General features: G+C 42.9%; 1 protein-coding gene across 1 annotated transcript in view; it reads right to left on the bottom strand.

Moving 5' to 3' along the window:
* dysc (whirlin protein dyschronic) overlaps positions 1–22,714 on the bottom strand; it is a 335,054-nt gene that overhangs the window by 117,884 nt on the left and 194,456 nt on the right. The window contains exon 9 of the mRNA XM_090369172.1: positions 6,772–7,051. Within this exon, the coding sequence (XP_090225298.1) occupies positions 6,772–7,051 (280 nt within the window). The remainder of the gene's footprint in view (positions 1–6,771; positions 7,052–22,714) is intronic.

A 22,714-nucleotide genomic window follows, 5' to 3' on the forward strand; every position in this document is an offset into this window, starting at 1 on the left:
CTTGCACCCACGCACGGTGTACTTCGAATCCCCTACCCTGTCCTGCTTGGGGTTTCCAGGAAAACTTCAAACGTGTCCTCTTCTTCTTTTGTATGTCGTCTGAGGAAGATTTCTAATTGTTTTTGAGGATCTTTGATATTTGGGCCCCAACTCAGAAGGGTCCTCGCCTGAATCTAACAGGCAGTCGGTTAGGTGATCGTTAACTAACGGTTTGGCCAGAAGCACGCGCGTATGGAGGTCACATCGGTTAAACGGCGGCGAGCTCCACCCGCCTGATTGCGCGACGTGTTCTCCGCTCCGAGGGATTCGACAGCTCCCCGAAGACACGTGACGTCACATGTCGAGCGAGCGTAGAAGCTGTTGTTGTTATTATTAATAACTGGTCTGACGGTTACTCGTAGCAATCACGTGCTGCCCGAAGGCCCCAGACAGAAATGCCATCGTGGGAAGCGGGGCTGAATGTAAGGAGGGTCACGGGACGGCAGCCAAACGACGGATCCGGGGGGGGGAGTTCACAAACTAAGGACGCTGCTTGCCAACCTTGGAGAGGAAGGAGGTGCCCGATCCTCGTGAGAGTCTCGAAAACCCCGCGATGAATATCTTCGCGTTCCCGACGCGGTGTAAACACTACCGCCATCTGGCGTGCAGTTCGAATATCTTTAATGAAATTTTTTAAACGTCCCAGTTTGCGAATATCACGTGCGTCTGTGTGTACGTGTGCCGCCTCGTATCCGTCGTAAATGTCGCTGAACATCCCTTCGACGAAGTGCGCGATTTAAACGCTAATCTTGTACGATCTTTGGTCCAAATGGATCTTGGAACACTGCAGAGTACCAAGAAGATCCAGTTCTTCCATCTCCAACCGCAACAACTCAGAACGAATTTTTCATCCGGAAGTTCTGTTTTCTCCAGAACCCGGGTGAAGTTTCCAGAAATTTTTCTTTCATTTTTAGTGGGGAAGGGGTGAGTACGCGGGTAGCCAAGTCTGGTGCTACAAAAAAATAGGAAAGATGAACGAAAGGTGGAAGTAAAACAGGCGAAGTAAGAGAATGATATCCGATGCCAAAATAAGATTACAATTAAATGGTTGGACTCGTATTAATGCACAAATCGGATTAGATTTAAGCGAGGGGGCCAAAAGTAAATAAAATGAAAAACTTTGCGAAGCATCTCCAGGACATCACATTCTATTAAATGTAGAATTTACTCCATGAGTGGTGGCATCACTCGATAAGGAAGAGTCAGGTTGATCTCAGGGTCTATCAAAACATACCCTGAAAATTTGTGGTCAATCTGACTCTTCCTTATCGAGTAATGCCTAAACATTTCAACTCTACTTCCATTTATTTGTGGAGGTCATTTGTAATTTCAAGAAAAAAACTGCCGAATTTCTGTTGGTCCGATTTTAATCAAAATTTGAGATAAATTTTCATACCAAAAATCCAAAAATATAAAATTTCATGAACACCCGTCCATTGGAAGTCGAGTAAATATTCAGTTTAAGCCAATTCTATTAGTCTCAATTAGTGTTTTTGATAGGCATAAATAATAATAATAATAATAAAATAATAACAGTAATAATAATAACAGTAATAACAATAATTTAGCAGCAATAAATAGAGCAATAGGTCTCGCAGAGAACGCCTACAAGGAACTCCAGAAAGTCGCAATCCTGAACACCTGTAGGACAGTCAGAGAGGTCCTCGACCAACACTAACACCAGACATAACAACAACCACCCTGTGTACTTGGCAGCAATACCCATCACGAGGTGGAACCCCCCAATCAGGGAGAAATAATAATAATAATAATAATTAGGGGGCTGCGCTTGCCTCTTTTGATAAAGTAAAATAAAATGCTTACAGCTTTCGACACTGTGCGTGTCTCTTCCTCAGCTATGAATACATAAATACGCTACATATTTGCATTTTTGCTGTTGGGCATACTCCAGACAGCCCCTTTCAACTATAACGCTAACAAAACAACACCTTATAAATACCATCAATAGACTTCCTAATAAATCTACAATTGGTCCTGACGGCTTCCCTCTCTTCATGGTTAAAGTGTGTAGTGCCTTCATCGTGGAGCCCCTTCTTGTAATCTTTAATCGCATATTGAAGTCCGGATCAATCCCGACAATGTGGAATCACTACAGGGTACAACCCATACCCAAAAGAAGAAACCCAAAGGAACCTAAGGACTTGAGACCGATCTCAGTGGGTTGCTCTCTATTAAAAGTGTTTGAGAAAGCTATCTTATCAGCACTGATCGCCCAATGCTTCTCTCATAGACCGAAACATCTGCATACCGTGATCCCCAAAAGATCTACATATACAAACCTACTGGATACCCTATTTAAAATTCAAACTGCTCTCAACAGTAAATCTCAGCTAGACGTCATCTTCCTGGATATTTCATCTGCCTATGATAAACTCTCAATTCCCGCTCTCATCAACATTCTAGAAAAGTACTTTGGCATTACTGGAAGCCTGCTAAAAACCATCAACCGCATCCTTACGCCAAGACAACTCATCATCAGCTATAAATCCTTCCATCAGGAGTGCATTATAACGAGAGGAGTACCACAGGGAGGTGTCCTATCCTGTGTACTGTTCGCTGCTGCCCTTGAACCCTTCCTCGCAAGGTATACTGATTTCTCATCGTATGCAGACGACCTCAAATTATACATAACGTCTAAAGAAGCTGAGCAAACTCATCTGACTAATCAGCGAGTCTCCGTTCTGATCGACAACCTTGTAGCATATCTACTGCAAATAGGTCTGGAAATAAATTCTTCAAAATCAGCTCAACTTACCTTTACAAAAAAGAGAATAAAAAATGATATCACAGCCTATCACAATGGAGTGCAGATAAGGAAAGTGAAGTCTCACACCGACCTCGGCTTGACTTGGGACGAGGGCCTCACTTTTCAGAACCATTTCTCGACCATGAAAACGAAGACTTTCTCGGCGATGTGGGCAATTCGACAAGAGCTGACGGGGTTACTGAACGTAGATATAGTCGGAGGATACGTCCAGCGGTGCCTACAACCTATCGCATTGTATGCATCACCAATCTGGTCTTCTGCACCGTTGTCGTACATAAACAGATTCCTGGCAGTCGAGTAGTGGGTAATGCGATGGATGAACAGGGTCACGGGCAATGCTTTCACCATCTCCAGGGCTGTGTTATATACCAACTTAAATATCACCCCCTGGAGAGTTCACATTGCATCCAGGAATATTCTTCTTCTTTCTCAGATGCTTACCGGAGTGATTGACGCCCCCAGTCTTCGAGGACTTATCTCTACTCCACGTGCTGGGCGCAGTATTGACAACCCCTACCTACCGTTGCATTCTACACTATCCAACCTGTGCTGTCTGAAGAACTTCTTCCCAAACAACGCAGTGAACCTTTTCAACTCATTGACAATAGACCCTGTGAAATACTCCGAAAGCAAGAAGTACAGAGTGAAGAGCATCTCAGAAGCGCACAGCTTAATTCAACTATAATCTTGACAGTGAGTGAATTTGTAAACAATTTGTATAAATATTGTAAATAATTGTATTCGTGCATTTTTGTACACTCTTCTTATATTGTAAATACTGTAAATAATTGTAATTTTTGCTCTTTGTACACCCTTCTTATATTGTATATAATTGCAATTCTTGCATTTTGTACACCCTTCTAGCCGGTTGGCTGTGTATAAGGGGTGAAGGCAAACACTTGCTATTTTTTAATAAACGGATTTTAATAATAATAATAATGTAAAATTTACTTATTTTCGCTGATTGCAATAAAGATATTTATTTATTTATTTATTTATATGGAAATCATCAAGAATGATACCGGGTGGTCATGTTAGATAAAGAAAGCGCGAGCACGAGGTTCATCTAGCATGATGACGCTAAAATAGAAGCTCGATTTATTGTTACGTATTTTAGTGTTTGTTGCGTATTACCAGTTAACCCGCATCCCTCTTCTCCCATTGGCTGAATAAATATCCCTAGGAGAAAAATTATTTTAATCAATAGAAAGAAGATAATAATAATAATAATAAAATAGGTTTTAACGGGACCTTTTGGCATCGTGCCAAAGAGCCCCCATAGAAACCTAGCAACCACAGGCTTCCCAGAGAACACTTACATGCAACTCACCTGTGGAACAGAGAGTTCGTTGACCAACAGCCAAGACCAAAATAAAATGAATACAGGGGCCCAAGCTAAATTTGGTTGAACTCGAAGGGATGTTAAGTTTTTCAAAGTATACGCTTGTATTACATATTTGTAGCCAGAGGAACCCACCCAGGACCCAGAAATACCTCATCAGGCAGGTGTTGAGATAGATTATACGTTTAAAGGCAGTTTCCTTCATCGTGCGCCATTCTGTGTCGCCTTAGTCCCTCGTATGAAGTGAAGGTGTGTTCGAGGTGTCCTTTTATCTTTTGAAATGAGCCGTCAGGAAGAACAGAGTTCGGCCCAGGATTTGCTTCGAGCCTGGCACGATGGCTTCAAAAGCTCACGACACGTTCGGACAATGTTAAAGGACAACCGCTCTTTATCAAACGCAGACTTTCGGTGTTTTTCGAGAAAATATTCAGCCGCCTTTTCCATCCCACAGTTTCTGGCCAGGATCCAAAATACCTTTTGCACCATTACTGTGCGGATGGAACTCCCTGCGACTCCTTCTTTCCAATGGCGAAGTTCGGAGGAAACGCAATATTCTTGGAGGTTCAGCAAAAATTCCTCCGAAGACAGCAGAATCTCCTGCTCGTTTCTGAAATTGGACCACTGTTACTCTTCCTCAAACTGTGGTGCAATTTCTGAATTCAAGTACACCTCAAAAACTTCACACGAGAGGGACTTCTTTTTATTCAGGAATGTTCCCAAATAGCGTTATCTTTGCATTTGTTTTAAAATTAAGTTCGTTGGATAATAAATTGGACTTCTTTCGGTCTTATTTCGAGTTGAATCCAATCTGAAAAATAAGTGGTTCAAAATATCTGGACTCGCCACCGACGGAGCACAGAGGAAGGTGGGGACAAAACAGGCCTCTGACCTCTTTCATATAAAACTGGAGGGACGAGTATTTGCGGAACTGCACCAGTTACAGCGAAAGTATTTGTCCTCCGGGTTTAAATATGAATTCAGTTGCGAAGACTTCAAAGCCAGATTCACATAAACATTCTCAGAGCACAGCGGGGCATCCGAAATCTCTTACGTTGTCATTTGAATTTGGCAACCCCGAAAAGGGCTGTAAACCGATTTGAAATGAAAGATTAATTGTTGAGAAGTCAGATGGTAAAATGCGATGACGCGAGATTTATGCAGATGATAAATTAATGCAAAGAAGAGAATTTTTGATGGAACGATGATCTTTGCTTTTAAGATCAAGAATTGAGATTTGTACTTTGTGGTACCTTCATAAAATTTTTCAAAAGGCGCTTATGGCAGACGGGGTATTCTCTTACCCAAGCCAACTTATGGAACAGTGGAAGTTTCTCTGACCGCTTCCCTGGACAACTTGCAAAATGCAGCTTTAAAGAATCGAACCGGTTCTCTCCCCTCTGGCCTGGCTCCCAGCGAGTTTTAGTTCTTCCAACTTTGAAGAAACACGTCCTGGTCGCTCATTTCCCAAGAATTCGTTCGTCAATGAATGGATTTTGATCGCCAGTGAGCAGATGAGCGTAAGACAGAAGGTAGCGTTCTGCGCACCGCGCGGCGAAGGAAGATGCAAATCGGAGGTTTTTGACGTCTGCTCTTTTGGTTCAGAATGGGGTATTTCTGTTTCGCGCGGTGCCGCTCGCAATTGTCATGTCCGTGTCCCTTGACGACTGAGCAGACAGCCACAGGTACCTTCGCCAAGCGCGGATGGATCGATATTGCAACAGACGGCGAGTGGGTTGGTTGAAGAATGCCGCCGAGCTGCTTACAAACGAGCTGTTCCACTTGAGAAACGATTCTAAATAAGGTACGACTTTCGAGTTTTATTCCCCCCTCCCCTCCCCTCCCCTCCCCTCCCCTTCTCCCGCGGTAGCGATGCTGTGACATCAGTTCCAATCTCAGATGTAAACATCGCTGCAGTCACGTGATCAGAATTTCCCGCTCCCCAAGAGGCGAAAGGACGCTTCGCTGGATTCCATCTTCAAAACAGAGTTCAGCTGTGACGTCAGCCAGAACGCGCAAACTCCACTTTTATGCCGTATCCCCTATTGATGGGGAGGAGTGCCTGAAACAGTCCACCCTAAACGCAAAGGTTAAAAGATCTCTTTCATTTCGTTATTTATTCTCAAAAGGAAAATTTGACAGCTGGAATCCGTCCAGTTGCCACCAGACGGCGCTTTGCCATTGAGTTTGCACATTTCATTCGGCGTTCAACGGCTGTGCGCTGTTTGATGGCCAGTTCGGTTTCGACTCGCAGCTCATCCTTCCTTCCCCCAAACACCTTCCCCTCATCCTGCCCCGAAACTGCTACGCATCCGAGTAACTACCCTCGTGCACTGTCGCTTCCCACGAGTCGTCTGATGACCCCTCCGGGCTAGAAAGCGTTGTCCGTACGAGGTCATTATAGCGTTCATGTGTCGCTGCACCTTCCATTTGCTTCCCACGGAGCGGGAAAGAAGACGGAAGACGGTGCCTCCCTCTAGCGGGGGGACAATGTTCGGCACATCGAGCGGCATCGCGACTCACTTTCGGGTGAACTTCCCCGAAAAGATCGTTTGCTCCGAACGGCACGAACAATTTTAGGACAGTTTTTGTTTATTTTACTCACCAGGTGGCCCTCCATGGCGGGCGTGTCGGGTACCTCGCTGCCGATGCTCCACCTGCGGTCTTCCGGCCCCTTCACGACGGATCGCTTCTGCTCCGGGTTCACTCCTTCGCCTCCGCTGCTGTGACGTCTCAACATGGTGCGCCGGAGGCGTGTCGCCTGGTTCTCCTCGACAGGGGCGCTGTGTACGTCGAAAGAACGCCGCGCCGTGGCGCGAGGGGATTTCCAGCTGTGCTTCCGTAATTGACCCTCGGGCATGGAGTCGCGAGAGCCCGCCGACACTCTGAAACACAAAAAAGGGGGATTAGTCGGAGGGGAAAGGCCGTTGCCTGGAAACACGCGCTACGCCAACAATGCGAATGTAACGCTGCACGAGCTACTTGACGACGCACGCTGAGCGAAACGCATGAACGAGGTCTGAATGAACGTAAGGCGACGGAGCGTACGAGAGATGTCAAAATTGGAAGAGACGGCGCTATCGCTGGCCACATACAATTGCGCGTACACATTCTGAGCTTTGCAAAGTGAACAGCAGGTGGCGCCACTAGAGCGGATGTCATTTTCATAACTCCCATAGATCGGTTGTTGTTGTTGTCGATTTAGAAGCATCAGCCACGCTGCTCAATGTGTTCGTTTTCTGTAAATTGCGCGTGTTCTGTGTTCATTTGCTGATCGAAAAGCTCGAGTTTCCGGGAGAAAAAACCACGCCACCCTCGTCCGAGACCGACTAAATGAGCCACTTTGTGAAAAACACCTTAAAAATTCCTCCGGTCTTCGAACTCTCGGGTCTTTTCCACGCGGTTTGGGGAGGACAGCGATCCTACCAACTGCGCTGTCCACGAGGGCTATTGATGGGCACCACACGGCCAGCAGGATTCTTACAGTTTCTGGATTCGAAACTGTCTGAATGGGCGCCTTCCCATTCATTTAGAAATTATCCTTGCATTTCTTAAATTTCACAGGAGGCGTCTTACCCCTGCTTCCATTGGTGTTTTTGAAAATAATTATAATAACTCTACCGACCTTGAAGTTTCTCGACTGCTCAGTTTAGCCCTTGATGAGTGGCAGCTCTCTTGGGATGACTCTCCCTTTGGCAGAATTACTTTCTCCTTCCTTCCTAAAGTCTTTGTAAAATCTAAGAATCTTTCCTGGCTTCAACCTGGACTTTTTTCCTCTTTTCTTCTTACGGGTCACGGCCTTAACTCCCGCCTTTTTAGGTTTGGACTGGTCCCCTCTCCTCTTTGTCATTGTGGAGCTGAGGAGACGGTGGAACATTTAGTCCTAAATTGCAACATATATTTAGATTTACGTTACCAGCTCATGTTAGACACTAATGTTTACACCCTAGATGATTTCCCAAAATTTTTGGAAACATCAGAATCCTTCTCAGCTTTTTGTAACTATGCTAACTCCGTGTTTAGAAGACGAAAGATGCTAAACACAGCTCATCCTGTTTAACTCAAAATTTTGGATTAAAAAAAAAAAAAAAAAATTATTGTTTAGAATTACAACTTCCTCTTTTTATGTAATTGTGATCTTAATTTTATTATGACTCTCGGAGTTAATAGCCTTGTTAAATCTCAAGTTTTCCTCATTGTGTGTTAAGATACTAGAATTGCAGTTCTAACAAAATCACTGAAGGTTATTAGATTGCTTGTTATTTAGTGTAACTGTTTAAAACTCTTACCAACTATTGTTCAGACAAGTTCTTCTGGGCTTCTCAGAAGTCTCGTCTTCTCACTGTAAATTTTTGGAAAATTTTGTAATTAGATGCTAAGTTAAGTTAAGTTATTTTCTTGGTGTCTCAGACACAATTAAATTTGTTTCTTGAGTTTTCCTTTCTCTGGCTGGCTGAGGTTGGGCTCCTCTTCCAGTCGGAGAAAACCTAACTTTCCTCTCTGTTCTTAGTTGTTAATTCATCCTACCGTTTTCTGCTCCTTTCTTAAGAGAATATCTCTCTTCTTTCTTTGTCCTACTTCTCCTTCCCATAACTTTCACGGGTTTACCACTGGTTGGAAACCCTCTTTGCGGTTACTAACCCCTGGAGCGCCTCCTCGTGGCAAGGTACGGGAGTCTGGACGCAGGTGGCTTCGCCCCCCCCTGCCTCCAGGCTGCAAAGTCTCCAGGGCCGGCAAACAACACCCATCAGAACCTACACTAAAACATACACACATACATTTACACACACTTGCCGGCTATAAATAAACTACAGAAGATACAGCGGTACATAGGGGAAACCCTGGAGGCCGCAATCATTACACGAATACCTTGTACCTTGTACCTTGTCAGAATTCGTAATAAAAGTCTCTTCACTTGGGGCTGCGCTTAACGCATTGCAGATGGAAGAGGGAGTTCCGGTTCTCAGTGCCCATAACGTGCAAATGGGCCCCGAAACACGATTCCACATGATTTCTGGCTGTACAACCAATCCAGAGGCGTCACCGGATCCCTCACGGCCAACTGAAGTCCAAGCAATTGACAGCGACCTCCACAAGTTTGCCAAGGATCGGAAATATCGGAGACAGATCCTTGATGACCTAACCTCCATCAGCCAAACTGCGCAGTAATGTGGGTCCGCAGTTTACTAAAGTCAAAAAAAGCATGTCTCTATAATATTGTAAATAATTCCGGGAACTTATTCTGTTGTTGGGTCTGGGGAATGAACCCGGATTCGATGTGGGCCTCGTCCCCCAAGGCATCTGCACGTGGTCTCCAGAACTACCAACTGATCTCAGATCGTTATGGCGGGACAAGAGACTCTCAGAAAACTGGACTCGAGGAAAAGCTTTTGTTATCACAATTTGTTATTTTTGTTATTTTGTATTAGTTTTCCTTTCAAGTCAATGTTATCTGCTATGAGTACTTTTTTTTTTTTTTATTATATAATTTGCCTATAATTAATCTTTACAATTCCTTCATTATCTCTGCCGCTTGTTAACCCCTGGCATGCTGCCGTGAAGGGTATTGTATGGTCGTGGTACCTGCGTGTACCGGTGAACTGTACAATAAAGATCTTATTTATTTATTTATTTATTTGTCCACCAACCATTGCAAAGCCCTTGGCATTGCTGCTGCGAAGGGTAAATTTTATTTTTCGCTTTTGTATACAATAAAGAGTGTTACCCCCCAACCCCACCCTTTTTCTTATATTCTTCAGTGAGCTACAGCAATTGTACACTGAGTGGCCACTTTATTAGTTACACCTATCCTTTTCACGAAATAACACTCACCTTCAGTAACTGCATCATTGTTGGTACCGCGCTAAACAAAACGGGTGGACAGATACTTTGGGGCGCAGTTATTATTATCTGTTTATTTCACAAAAGGAAACCACCCCGGGACGGCAATGTACCAGGAGGGTGCTTATTATATAGCAGGGTACGAGACTCTATGGGCAACGGGTTACGTAAAATGAGGCCATGGCCTCGTGCCAAAATATTATATATACATTTTACATTTAATATATAAAAGTTAATATATAGTTCAAGTTCATGTTCAAGTTAATATATAGTTCAAGTTCATGTTCAAGTTAATATATAGTTCAAGTTCATGTTCAAGTTAATATATAGTTCAAGTTCATGTTCAAGTTAATATATAGTTCAAGTTCATGTTGAAGCATGCTGTAAACTTACAGTTCTAGTCCAAGTTCAAGCATGCATTGTTCCTTTAAGAAGACCCCTATTTATTAGGCTAGATAATCGGTCCCCTATTTATTAGGCTAGAGTCTCGTTCGTTATCGAAATTAACCAGACAAATCGCTCCACCAACTAAGAACGGCCATGCACCACCACCACCACCACCCACTACACCAAGAAAGAACTCTCAATCTGCCAATTCAATGTTCGGGCCGGGAAAGTTTTCCCGCGTTTCCAGTGCAACAATGGGAAAGATCAAAGATTTAAGCAACTTTAAACGTCACATTGTAGTCGGCGCAAGACACCACCCCAGTATATTTCGTAAACTGCGCCTCTTCTGGGGTTTTCACGTATGACTTCGTTTCGGGTGTACCGAGGGGTTTTCAATAACCAAATAACATTCGGCCAGCGGTGATCCGTTCTGGAGTTGGAAACTGCTCATTGATGCAAGAAGTCAACGCAGACTGACAAGACTTATGCAGAGTAACAGAAAGGCTACAGTGGCCGAATAAGAGCCCAGTACTACAGTGGTAACCAAAGAAGCGTTTCAGAACATTGTACCTTGTCATGGACGGGGTTTCGAAGCCAACGACCGAATCGGGTTCCACTCCAGTCAGCAAAAACACAAGAAGGTACAGTTACAGTGGGCTCAGGAATACCAACGGTGGAGGACTGGAAAACGTTACCTGGTCTGACCAATCCCTCTTCCTGCTGTTTCACACAGATGGACGACCAGAATGTGATGAAAACAGAACGAGTCAGGTAGCTGAACAGTGCACTAGACAGAACTATGTAGTTCAAGGAACGAGAGAGTGAATTCGGCGCTTATTGCTGTGGCCTCCTCAGTCACCACACATCACCCACAATTGAGCACTCGTGAGGTAAGGTGGACCGAGCTCTTCGGAGCACAGATCTGCAAACATCCATTTTGTAACAGCCGTGGGAAACAACCGTGGGTACCTGAAATTGGAACAGGGATAGTGGTTTCTCAATTGTGAGGGACCACTATCCCTGGTCCGATTTCAGGTACCCGTTGAGTCCTTTCACAATGAATTCTGGCTGTTCTGAGGGCTAAATGGGGACCTGTTCCCTATTAGGTAGGTTTATTTAATAAAGTGGCCAGTTTAAGTTTATAATATTAATTGTTAAGATAAAAGCTGCACATAATTTTACAAAATTGGTTAGTTACGCGTTCTTTGTGTGTATTGAATACATTGTGTACAGCTCTTGGCTCTTTCAGCACCAGGTAAGGGAGAAATCTCTTCTGGTTCTCCAGTCTGAAATTCTTTTCGGTTAGGCATGAAATGGCCATTATTACCAGTATGGGGATCGTCCAATGGAATGTTTGCCCGAAGGACGTTGTTTTTGGTGTGTGAAGTGGCTCTTCTTCCGGTTATGTTTGCAGTTGGAGCTCTTTTGCATCGTCCATTATTCCTCCGAGAAGATTCTGTTGATGTCGCTGAGGCAGCTGATGTCCATATTTCTGCTCCATGTAATGGAACTGAGTGCGTGTCACGCGATATAGTCGCCGCGAGTCTTTGTTGTGGTGTTGTAGATGTTGTTTCGCACTCCATCTCGTGTTCAATATTCTTAAGTGAAGGGATTGGATATTCTTATCAATGCTTAGTTTCTGATTAAGTATGATACCAATGCCCTGATGATGAGGCGCGTTTCAAATCGTAAATTCTGTTACTGGTCCACTTTGAATGCAATTGTTATGACTTCTTCCAAATGTAACTTTATCTTTTTCACCTCAGCAAGTAAAACAAAAAATAAATTTTCTATTTATATTCCAGGACGACCACACGGTTTGAGGAGTTCACAAGATATAGAGAATATAAATAAATAGCGCCGTATTTAGTAGTCACGCTGACTCGAACCACGGTGTCTCAGAGCACGCGCACTAAGTACGCGTACCATTTCGCTGACCACTCAGCCAGTAGCTCAGCTTTTCATAATACTTTATTCCATCATCTTCCTCCTCGCGGGTAGCACAGTGGATGTAATGACCGCGTCCTCACACAAATGGGGACCTTTCCTGAGAAGTAGTCCAGGTTTGAGATGTCAATGGCACGAGTAATTTTTATGCTTGTGTTTTTCAAAACCTGTCTGTGAAAACGCTTTTTTTCGCAGTTGATCTCAGACGAGGGTTGTCTGGTTTCTCTCGAGCGACATCCATCTCCGTAGTTTTAAAACATAAAAGTAAATTAATTATAATAATTAGTTATTGATAACTACAAATTCTGTATTTATATATTTATACTAACGTATAACTAATATATCCGTGTAAAAATAAAAAATAATTATTCAAAATAATGATTGAAACCTGGAGTCCTCTCACCATAAATTCTGTCGGGAAACTTCTTTCGAATAATCTGAAAAAAGCAACCACCATTTCCCAATCAAATTATTACTCGAGAAAGTGATTTCGAACTCCAGGAGCTGCTACCACAAATCTAAGTTTCAGTCACTGAAAACACGAGTGCTTGCCCTGGAAACAAATGAAGCTGGGAACTCTTGAGGGAGCCAAGTATCTCGTCACCTGCCAAGAGATGCACCCCTGATTCGGGTTCCAAAAAGGATAGTTATGTGCGTTCTGCTCTGGTTGCGCTCGTGCGTAGCAGTTATTAAAATCACCGTCCTCCCCACGCCGTGGAAGAGATCTGAATTCGAGTCCCATCGATGATGAGAGAGGAGTTTTATGGGCCCTTTCACAACGTGGATGAATTAGTCGATCTCAGGAGGTAACATGGTTTATTTTCTCTGGATTTCCATCCGGACAACAGAAAATCGACCTCGGAACACACGCAACTTACAAACAATATACACGGAGCAATAGGGCCTTAGATACTGATGCCCCTAAAACCCTGTTACAACAACAACTGTTCCGGTTGAAGCAGATTTAGTTTTATTGGAAAAGTCTATTGTCCGGGAAACAGGTAACAATTTTTGTAATAAAGACAGGTGGACGAGAACAATGGGGAAATGGAAGGGGAGGATTTTTTTTATCAGTGTGGCCTACACTTGTAGTTAGAAGGAATTCATTTAATCGCAGGTGGTGCTGAAAGACCTGAGTTCGAATCCCGTCAATGACTCGAGGAATTTTTATGGGCCTTTTTCACAACTGGTTGACTTGGACGGTCTCAGAACGAGGGTAACGTGGGTTCTTCTCCCGGAAACTCAGATTTTTCATCCGGCAAACAGAAAATAAACCACACAATAAACTATATTTAGGGACATAATATATGCGGCGCAATGTGGTCTAAATTGCTAAACCATCTAAAATCTTACGTTAACAACAAAGGTGGCGAGCAGCGGTCGATGGCGAGCAGAGCGCCTTCAGGATGATTCAACAGGCTTCAAGAATGGTCACAAAAGTGTCAGCAGTTTTAATGCAGAAAAATGCAAGATTTTACAAAAGGGTTTAATTTAAAACAGTGAAGGGGAAAAGAGAACTGGGAGTTATGGTACCAGCAGTTATGAAGTTTTCTGAGCAGTGTAAACAGGCGACCAGGAAAGCCCATGGTGTACTGTCGATGATTTTTCGAACAATATTCTGCAAGGATAGGGAGGTTAAAAACTCACAGTAAAATCAAATCGGAAGATCACATTTTGTGATCATTTGGTATTGAGACCGTCTGAATAAAAGACATTGAGCTTCTTGAAACGGTCCAGAAAAGGGCAACTCGCACAGTCAGATTGCCAAAAGAGAGACCGTAAGAGGAAATATTTCAATTACGTGGGCTACAGAGCGTGACAAGCAGGCACCTTAGAGGGGACCTGATTGAGGTTTATAAGGCTCTGAGACGGGTTAGTAAAATGAATGAATTTTCACTGTTATAAAGAATTGCAGAAGTGGGGACATAAATAAAAACTGCACGGCAAGAGGAGGAACCTTTGTATTAAACAGCCCGAGATAGAAGAAATCTGAATAAATGCAAAGAAAACTTTGAGGCGAGGTTATGAGGCGTTGCTTCCTTTGAGTATAAAGACTGCAAACTTGGTGGCCGTGCCGGAGTATAAACAAGAACTTTAATAATCTGAACCCAGAAGGAAGAAAACACTTGGTCTATCAGGCTTTCAAAAATGTCTTATCGTGGGTGTACGTTTAGCAGTAGCCACGATTCAAGGAACGAAAGACATAATTGGTTTCTCAAAAGAATCTACCTCAAAGGCTTTTAACGAATGGAGAGCGAGAAGTTCTTCCACATCGCAAAGACAAAAATGTAGCAAAAAAACAATACTTCAATGGAGAAGGAGTCGTATACTACGGAGGACTGTAAAGGATATCAATGTGCAAAAAATTACACCTGAATTCAACCAAGGCAGGAAATTGAAGACATTGGACATTAGCAGTCGCCTGCCTATTCGGAGAAACACAGAAAAATTCGCTTTCAGTGGGGCCGAGAACGTCGTGATTGGACAGTGGAACAACGGAAGAAAGTTATGTGGTCAGACGAATCACGATACACTTTGTTCTGCACTTATCGTAGGCAGAAAATGTGGCGACAATCTCAAGAGGCGATGGACCCTGCTTGTCTTGTTAAGACAACGCAAGCATCTGGAGGTGGCATCGTGGTATGGGGAATGTTTAGTTGGCAAGGATTGGGTCCGTTGTGGTCGAATGTCATCCAGAGGGTACCTGAATTTTTTTTATCAGATCTACTGCACTCTGCAATATTACGCTTTTATCCCGATAGTAATGGCCACTTTATGAATGAAAACGGAGCAGCGCATTGTGCCAGAATCGTGCAAGAATGGTTCGGAGAACATGATCCACATTCACTTGATCTCAGTCGTACTGAGAATGTGTAGGATAAACTGCAGAGAGCAACGTCAGTATTCAACGAAGTACTCTTCTAATAACTACACAATATTTTGCTGAAAGATTGGTTACAATTTAGACTAAAACGCCTTATAGAATCCATGCCGGCCCGATTCGATATTGAATAAGGATTCGTTTTTTTTTTTTTTTTGCGAGTGTGTTTCATAATCTACTGACAGTGTATTACAACTAAAATAAATAATTTTTCTGTTTATACTCCGGCACGACAACCCAGTCAGTAGAGTTTACAATAAATCGTCAATACAAATATTTATCGTATTTAGTAGTTACGGGCTAGAACCCCGGTCCACTCAAGGAACGCGTGCTATGCACTCTCGCTCCTGACCACTGGGCTACGTCAGGCTAGTCTACAGTGGTGCTGCATACAGAGATATTTACTGCTACACTTGATTGTATGCCTGTGTAGTATTGAGCTCCAAAGAAAGTGATTGTAAATATCTCCTCTTACATCTCAGAACAAACAGACACACGGTGTCAATTCTTAGTAAGCTGTTGTGTTGTTGTTGTAGGGTTTTTTAGACGCATCAGTAACCAAGCCAAGGCCATATTGATTCGTGTATATTGCCTGTAAATCGCACGTGTTCTGGGGTCGATTTTCTGCTTGCTGGATGAAAAAGCGAGTTTCCGGAAGAAAAATCGCGGCACTTTCGCGTGAGACTAACTAATTGAGCCATGGTTCGAAAAAGGCCCATAAAAATTCTTTCTGTCATCGACGGGGCTCGAACTCAGGTCTTTTCCTCCCGGTGTGGGGAGGACGGCGATCCTACCAACTGTGCTACTCCCGAGGGCTTCGTCTCAAGAAAAACTAATACCGATGAAAATTATTGTGCGTATGGAAGTTCCACAAGGCTTGTCGTTGGGCCCATTGTTGTTTATCAGGTATTAATGATTCGAATTTTAATTTCGAGATATTATGGGAAAAAAAGGGCTAATTATGAAAGAGATTCTCACATTTAATGAGAGATGCTTATGAGCATTTTCGTAAAATTCAGAACTGTTAGCGGGTATTAATAATAAACTTGTAATGAATTAAAACACTCAGCCCTTTCTTCCTTCTCTAAGGAATGTGAATTCTGTTCAGCATAACCAATATTTCCTGCAGCTACTTGAAGCATTGCAAGAATGGCTTCATCCATTTCGGACGAGTTCAGTTATAGTTTATTTAACCATGAAATTGCCCCTAATTTCAACACATCTTCCAACTAAATTACTTCCCTGTGGTGTAAATTGCTTCCCATTTCGGTGATGCACACCGTTGCTCAACTGCTGTAAACTGCTCGCGTCTGATGAGACGGAAACAGGTTTGCCCAGCCATTTTGTAGTGGGGTGCGACGACATTCGGAGAAATGTCGTCGCACAGGGAGTGTTACAGTCCACCAAGTACAGAACTTCATTTTGAATTTTAGTATAGTTGCACAGTGCGCCAGTTCTTATGAAAATATCACACTTATCTTGTCTGTTCAATGGTGTTCTTACGTCACACAGCCAATAATGAGAAACCACACCCGTATGAATCAGTTTCCAGAACGACTAACTCAGCTACGTTGTAATAAAAAGCCCATAAAAATTCATCGCGTCTTCGACGGGATTCGAACTCGTGTTTTTTGTACCCCGTGTGAGAGTACGATGAATTAAAACCATGATGACACGAGTGCTTCCGTTTAATTCCCCACGAATGCATTACGCTAAAGAAACATGCAGTATCTGCAATAAATAATGTTCTCTAAACCATCAGTACAATAATACGACTTGGATATGAATGATGTGACAGTATGGCGCTCGACATACAAAACACTAAAGACGCTGTTAACACTATTTGAAATTTACTACAACATTAAAGGAAATGCTCTGAGAAAACAGAAGAAAAATTATCGTGGACTCAAAGGACAGAAAATACTTAATATGAACTGAAGTCAACATGCCACAGGGGGATGTATTCTCTGGCCTGCTCTTTACAGCAATAATCCATCCAATCTCAATTAGCAAGAACGATACTCTCTTTTGTGCTGAATACTGTGGAGGGCTGTACTTGAAATGAATCTCGCTATAGATGAACAGCAATATTTCTATTTTTATGGGAACCAAACACAGAACGGTGAACCCAATATTTCAGGGTGATTGAAAAGTCTCCACAAATAGGGAATGAAGTTCCTTTTTTCTGTTTTTAGGTACCCTTTTAAAATGCCTTTGTCTAAAGAAGAGCGTTTAAAAATCATTCTCATGGCCGGATCAGGAAGCTGTCGCAAGGTTGCAAGGGAATTTAACAGGAGACATGGCAAGCACATCATACACGACGCAACTGCTAAACTTATTTAGAAGTTTAGAAAAAGTGTTACTGACCAACCGCGAAGTGGTCGTCCACTAACATCCACCAATGACACAACCGACATGGTGCTGGCAGCTTTGCAGAATCCCCAAAAAAGCACACGACGATGGTCTGCAGACAGCAGTGTCAGCCAATCGAGTATTGTCTGCATCATGAAAAAGCACAAATGACATCCATACAAAATGCAAATGTTGCTGCATGTTTAGTGAAGAAGACCCGGATAGGCGGGTGGAATTTTGGAATGGGAGTAAACAAATTGGGCGGTGACGCAAACTGCTCATCTGCGATCTTGTTTTCTGATGAAACCAATTTTTACGTTAATGGAGAAGTTAATCGCCAGAACCTACGTTATTGGAGGGATACCAACCTGCACTGGATGAGTCCCTCAGAGATGCAAGGTGCGGGATATGGGGAAGCAAAATTGTCGACCTGTTTTCTTTGACACAAATCGGAATGCTGAAATGTACCTAAAGATGCTGCAAGACACGATCATGCTGTCCCTCCTAAACGAGGATGGAGAATTTCCGGCGTATTTTCAGCAAGACGGGCACCACCCCCATTACAGTATCTGCATACGCCGATGGGTGGATCAGCAGTTTCCGAGTTCCTGGATTGGTCAACGTGGTCCCGTGAAGTGACCTCCGAGGTCCCCAGACCTCAGTCCACTCGATTTTTACTTGTGGGGGCACTTGAAGGTCATGGCGTACCGGGAAAAGATACGAAACGTGTATCGCCTAAAGGAACGCATTCGAAATGCAATTAAATAAATAAATAAGATCTTTATTGTACAGTTCACCGGTACACGCAGGTACCACGACCATACAATACCCTTCACGGCACCATGCCAGAGGTTAACAAACGGCAGAACACAAGATGTGTTAACGCGAGTTCAACACGAGTAGGAGAGATGGATTCGTATGTGTTTTCAAGGGAATGGCAACCATGTAGAGCATGTTTTGCGAATAAAGTGACCATTTTCTCTATGTTTGGAGACTTTTCCGGCAGTCTACAATAACATAAACAGATACAGCGGTCTAACACAGCGTTAACAGAAGATAATAGAGGACCATCTAAATAATACAGGGCTAATACTTTATGTTGGCAAATTTGCAAGTTGGAAGTGCAGTTCATTATTTCATAACATCAATAGTCGACTTGAAACCTAAAAAGAATTGACATTTTTGGTGGTGGTTGGTCCTAAGTGGAGCGTAAATTTTTACTTCGCAGGATATACGAAGCATCATCTATTTGCGTGATAAGCTGGGAATTTCAAGAGTTCATTAATTCGTATTGAGTGAAGCGACTGGGGATTAAAATACACAGAGGGATTCGCAATAGACCTTGTGGTAGTAGAGAGGGATTTCGGAAGGTTAAATAACACACAGGATTCTTCTGGATGGATTGAATTGTGTAATATATTTGCCCGAGGTTGTTCCTGAACGGATCCCACCCAAAAGAACAAAACTGTAGTGTATAATACAAAGGATTTCTATAAAATGAAGCATAATTGTGATTTTTAAACCTATAAACGTTTCTCCTGATGAATCAAAGTTTTAAAACCCTGAGACCTCGTGTGTAGCACAAGTGGTTGAATCGCCGTCCCCCACACCGGGTGGAAAAGACCTGAGTTCGAGTAACGTCGATGACGGGAGGAATTTTTATGGATCTTTTTCACAACGTGGCTAAGTTTGGTCAGTCTCAGACGAGGGTAGTGTGGTTTTTCCTCCAGGAAACTCCAGTTTTTCGTCCAGCAAACAGAAATTGACCACAGAACACACAACTTACAGACAATATATACAAGTCCGCTGCCTTTCCCATCTGAAGAACACGAGTAACACGGTATAAAAAAACACCTGATACTGAGTATACACCCGCAGTTGCTTCGATTTGCATAACGACTCACTGTCCATAATGTTTTGGCTCATCGGTGTATACTTCTGATTTAAGAGTATTCCTAAAGTCGCCATACAAATGCCAGGAGAACAACACCAGGTTTCAACTTCGCCACAACAGCAGTAATCTGTTGCTGATAATCTAACTTTGAACAGTTTGTCATTAAGGGATCCGTGTCCTGTAATGATGAGAGAAGCATACAGATCAAGGTTAAACCGTTTCGAAACTGTTTTTTTTTTCACCAGGAATGTCACATCTCTATGAAGAAATAATGGTCACACGTGCAGATGAATTGGAAGTTGATCAGAACGTTGAAATTTGAAGTGTGCGCCTGTGTTAGGCTCAAAAGCAACCAAGGCTCTGAGTTGTCAATATATCGTGTCTGTAAATTGCGTGCGTTCTTTGGTCGATTTTGCTGTTTGGTGGACAAAAAATGACTTTCTGGGAAAAGACCGTTCAACCTTTGCCTAAAATCCGTGGGGAAGCCACGCTAAAAATTAATTAAAAAGCGCGCGCAATACACGCGCCTCTTCTAAAAGATTCGTGGCATCCCAGCTGACCTTTCGCATCGTTTTTAATTAAACGTCTTCTCGAGATAAATCCGTTCCCGTTGCTTTCGTAAAAACATCCAGGCAGTTAAAACGATTGCATCCAATGAATTCTAACTGGCCTTTTTGGTGAGCGAAGGTAATTTGCCATTAGTCGGAAGGTTCTCTTAATGATTTCTCATTAACTATCGATGGCATCGTTTTGAATGTCTTATTTGAACGTGATTTTTCATTAAATTCCAGATGGGCCGAATTCACTTCGCTGCTCAACGATGCCAGATTTGATCGAAGCAATTTAAGCTGCGGGAATAATTTTCCGAAATCATCTTTTCATATTTCGTCTTTAATTTGATTGTTTTAGGATGGGATGGATTGAACGGGGATTTCTGGTTTGTCTTGGCCACGAATTTATCGTCCGTCTAACTTCTTTCGACGTGTTGTTTAGCGCAATACGATAATTGGACAGTGAATTCGTCACGCACGTTGTTCTTAACAGGAAGCAAATTTTCGGGAATGGAATGAAGATGAGCACGAACCTCGAACGGTAGGCGGATTTTATTGATCGCAAATGTCTGTATCGTGTTCGACAGGATTAATCGCATGCGCTCAACTGTCACCCCACGCCGGTTTTAGAGCGAACGGAGTAATGAAAATTTCGATTACTGTCCAAGCACGCAATCTCAGCAGAAAGTTTGTAATTAATTGTGTACAATTCGTGGAAGGAAACTGTCTATAGGACTCACGGAAGGCTAATTGTCCTTCTGCTGCTTTCCAAGTGCAACAGCTTCAGCCGCATTTTTCACCCGAAGAATACGTTTATTTTTATTCTCGATTTTGAGAAATTTGAACCATCGGAAGGCCATAGCGAGTCAGTGCAAATGACACTCTGGTTCATCTCTCCAAGCGTATACTCCGGGCTGATTTGTATATTGTGCGGGATGAAAATCAGTAATAATTAACGAGGTGGAAAAACGGCGTTTTAAATTGAAGGTAATTCTTCGGGAATTATAAAAATTATCGAAGAAACTAGCAGCACGATGTTTGTAGGGGAAAAAAAGCCCATTTGGTTAAATATCTCGAATAAATAATTAAAACCATTCTTCCTGCATCTCAGATCGACTACAAAAGGAAAACAAAACCACTGCACATCGTTTTGTTGTTGGGATTTTTTTTATTTATTAAACTGGGCGGTCCCAGCCAGTTTTCATCGCAACACCGCCACCTATATTAAATACCGTACAAATAATTTATGGACAGTGATAATACTGCCAATAGTTGGTTAAAATCCCTGGCATGTAGAGCCGGACTAGGGATCTGCTATTTGCGTACTAATAATACCCACAAAGAAACAGAGAAGAATGTTTGTGTTTCGATACTGCACGCGTGCACATTCCCGATAAGCCCGCTTGTTGCATTTAAGTGATTGCATCAGAAGGCAATGCTCGCTCTGAGATCGATAGTTGGTACCATGCAGAAGGATTATAGAACAGTCCAGTTTGAACCACTGCATCACGAGTAGATCTTGTAGATCGTGTGTAGCGACACGAAGAAGACAATGAGTGAACCAGTCCACATCAATAAAGGATGCTCACCACGATGGTTGCAGCGAGATAACATAAAGAAAATACTACACGGGAATCGTTGCATCAAAAAAAGGGACTAATGACAAAGGTTATTCATGAGGATATAGTTATAACACTGCAATGCCCCTTCTAATTCCATGGTTAGGAAGTGGGCAGTAAATGTTTAAACGAAGGAGGGAGAGCCTGGAGTGTGACGCACGCTGTGGAAGGCCTGCAAGGTCCATCACTCCAGAAGTTGTTGATAGTGTGCGTGATATGATGATGACTGAACGGCGAGTGACAGTTCGATACATTGTCAGCGTCTTGGGCATCTCATTTGAATGTGTGTAATCTCAAGACGGTAGGACAGTAGATCAAAAACGCACAAGAGGTTTGTCAATTCTAATGAAATTTGTATCGTTTTCAAGTATATTCAGCAAATTTCCTTGTAAGGTTTGTGACCATGGATGAGATACGGTCTACCACTTTCAGCCAGAGACGAAGTAGCAGTCCAGGCAGTGGAAACAAACACAGTTCAACTCCTCCTCCTCCAAAGGAAGCCAAGTCAATTTCTTCTGCTGGCATGGTGGTGATGACATAGGTTTTTTTCGGATTTTGATGGATTGTTGCTAGTGGATTACCTTCGGAAGGGACAGACAGTCGCAGGGGAATATTACGCGGACCTTGTGACGCGTTTGCTGGAAAAGATCGCTGATGTATACCGACGAAAACTCAGAAAAGGCAGCTTTTTTTCACCAGGACAACGCGCCTGCTCACAAGACTGTGATTCCCATTGCTGCAGTGCACGAGTGCGGCTTTGAAATCTTGGACCATCCTCTACGTTCATCAGATCTAGCACCATCCGACTTTCACCTATTTCTTAATTTGAAAAAAATGCTTCCATTTGACTCGACTTCCTCAATGAATGCATTCCTGGAGGCCCAAGAGACAACTTCCTTCAGAGCTGGAATCAACGCGTTGCGGCATCGTTTGGCAAAAGTGTATTGACTATGTTGAAAAGTAAAGTGAGAAGATTCCTCAGATACACCTTTCATACGCAAGTCACGACCTTTTCAAACACCCTCATATATAGTCGTGCACTACATCTCGGCAGGCGTTTAGTGTTAGATGTAATG

Source organism: Mastigoproctus giganteus, chromosome 3, assembly GCF_048544385.1.
Source record: "Mastigoproctus giganteus isolate SK-2022 chromosome 3, ASM4854438v1, whole genome shotgun sequence".
NCBI lineage: Eukaryota > Metazoa > Arthropoda > Arachnida > Uropygi > Thelyphonidae > Mastigoproctus > Mastigoproctus giganteus.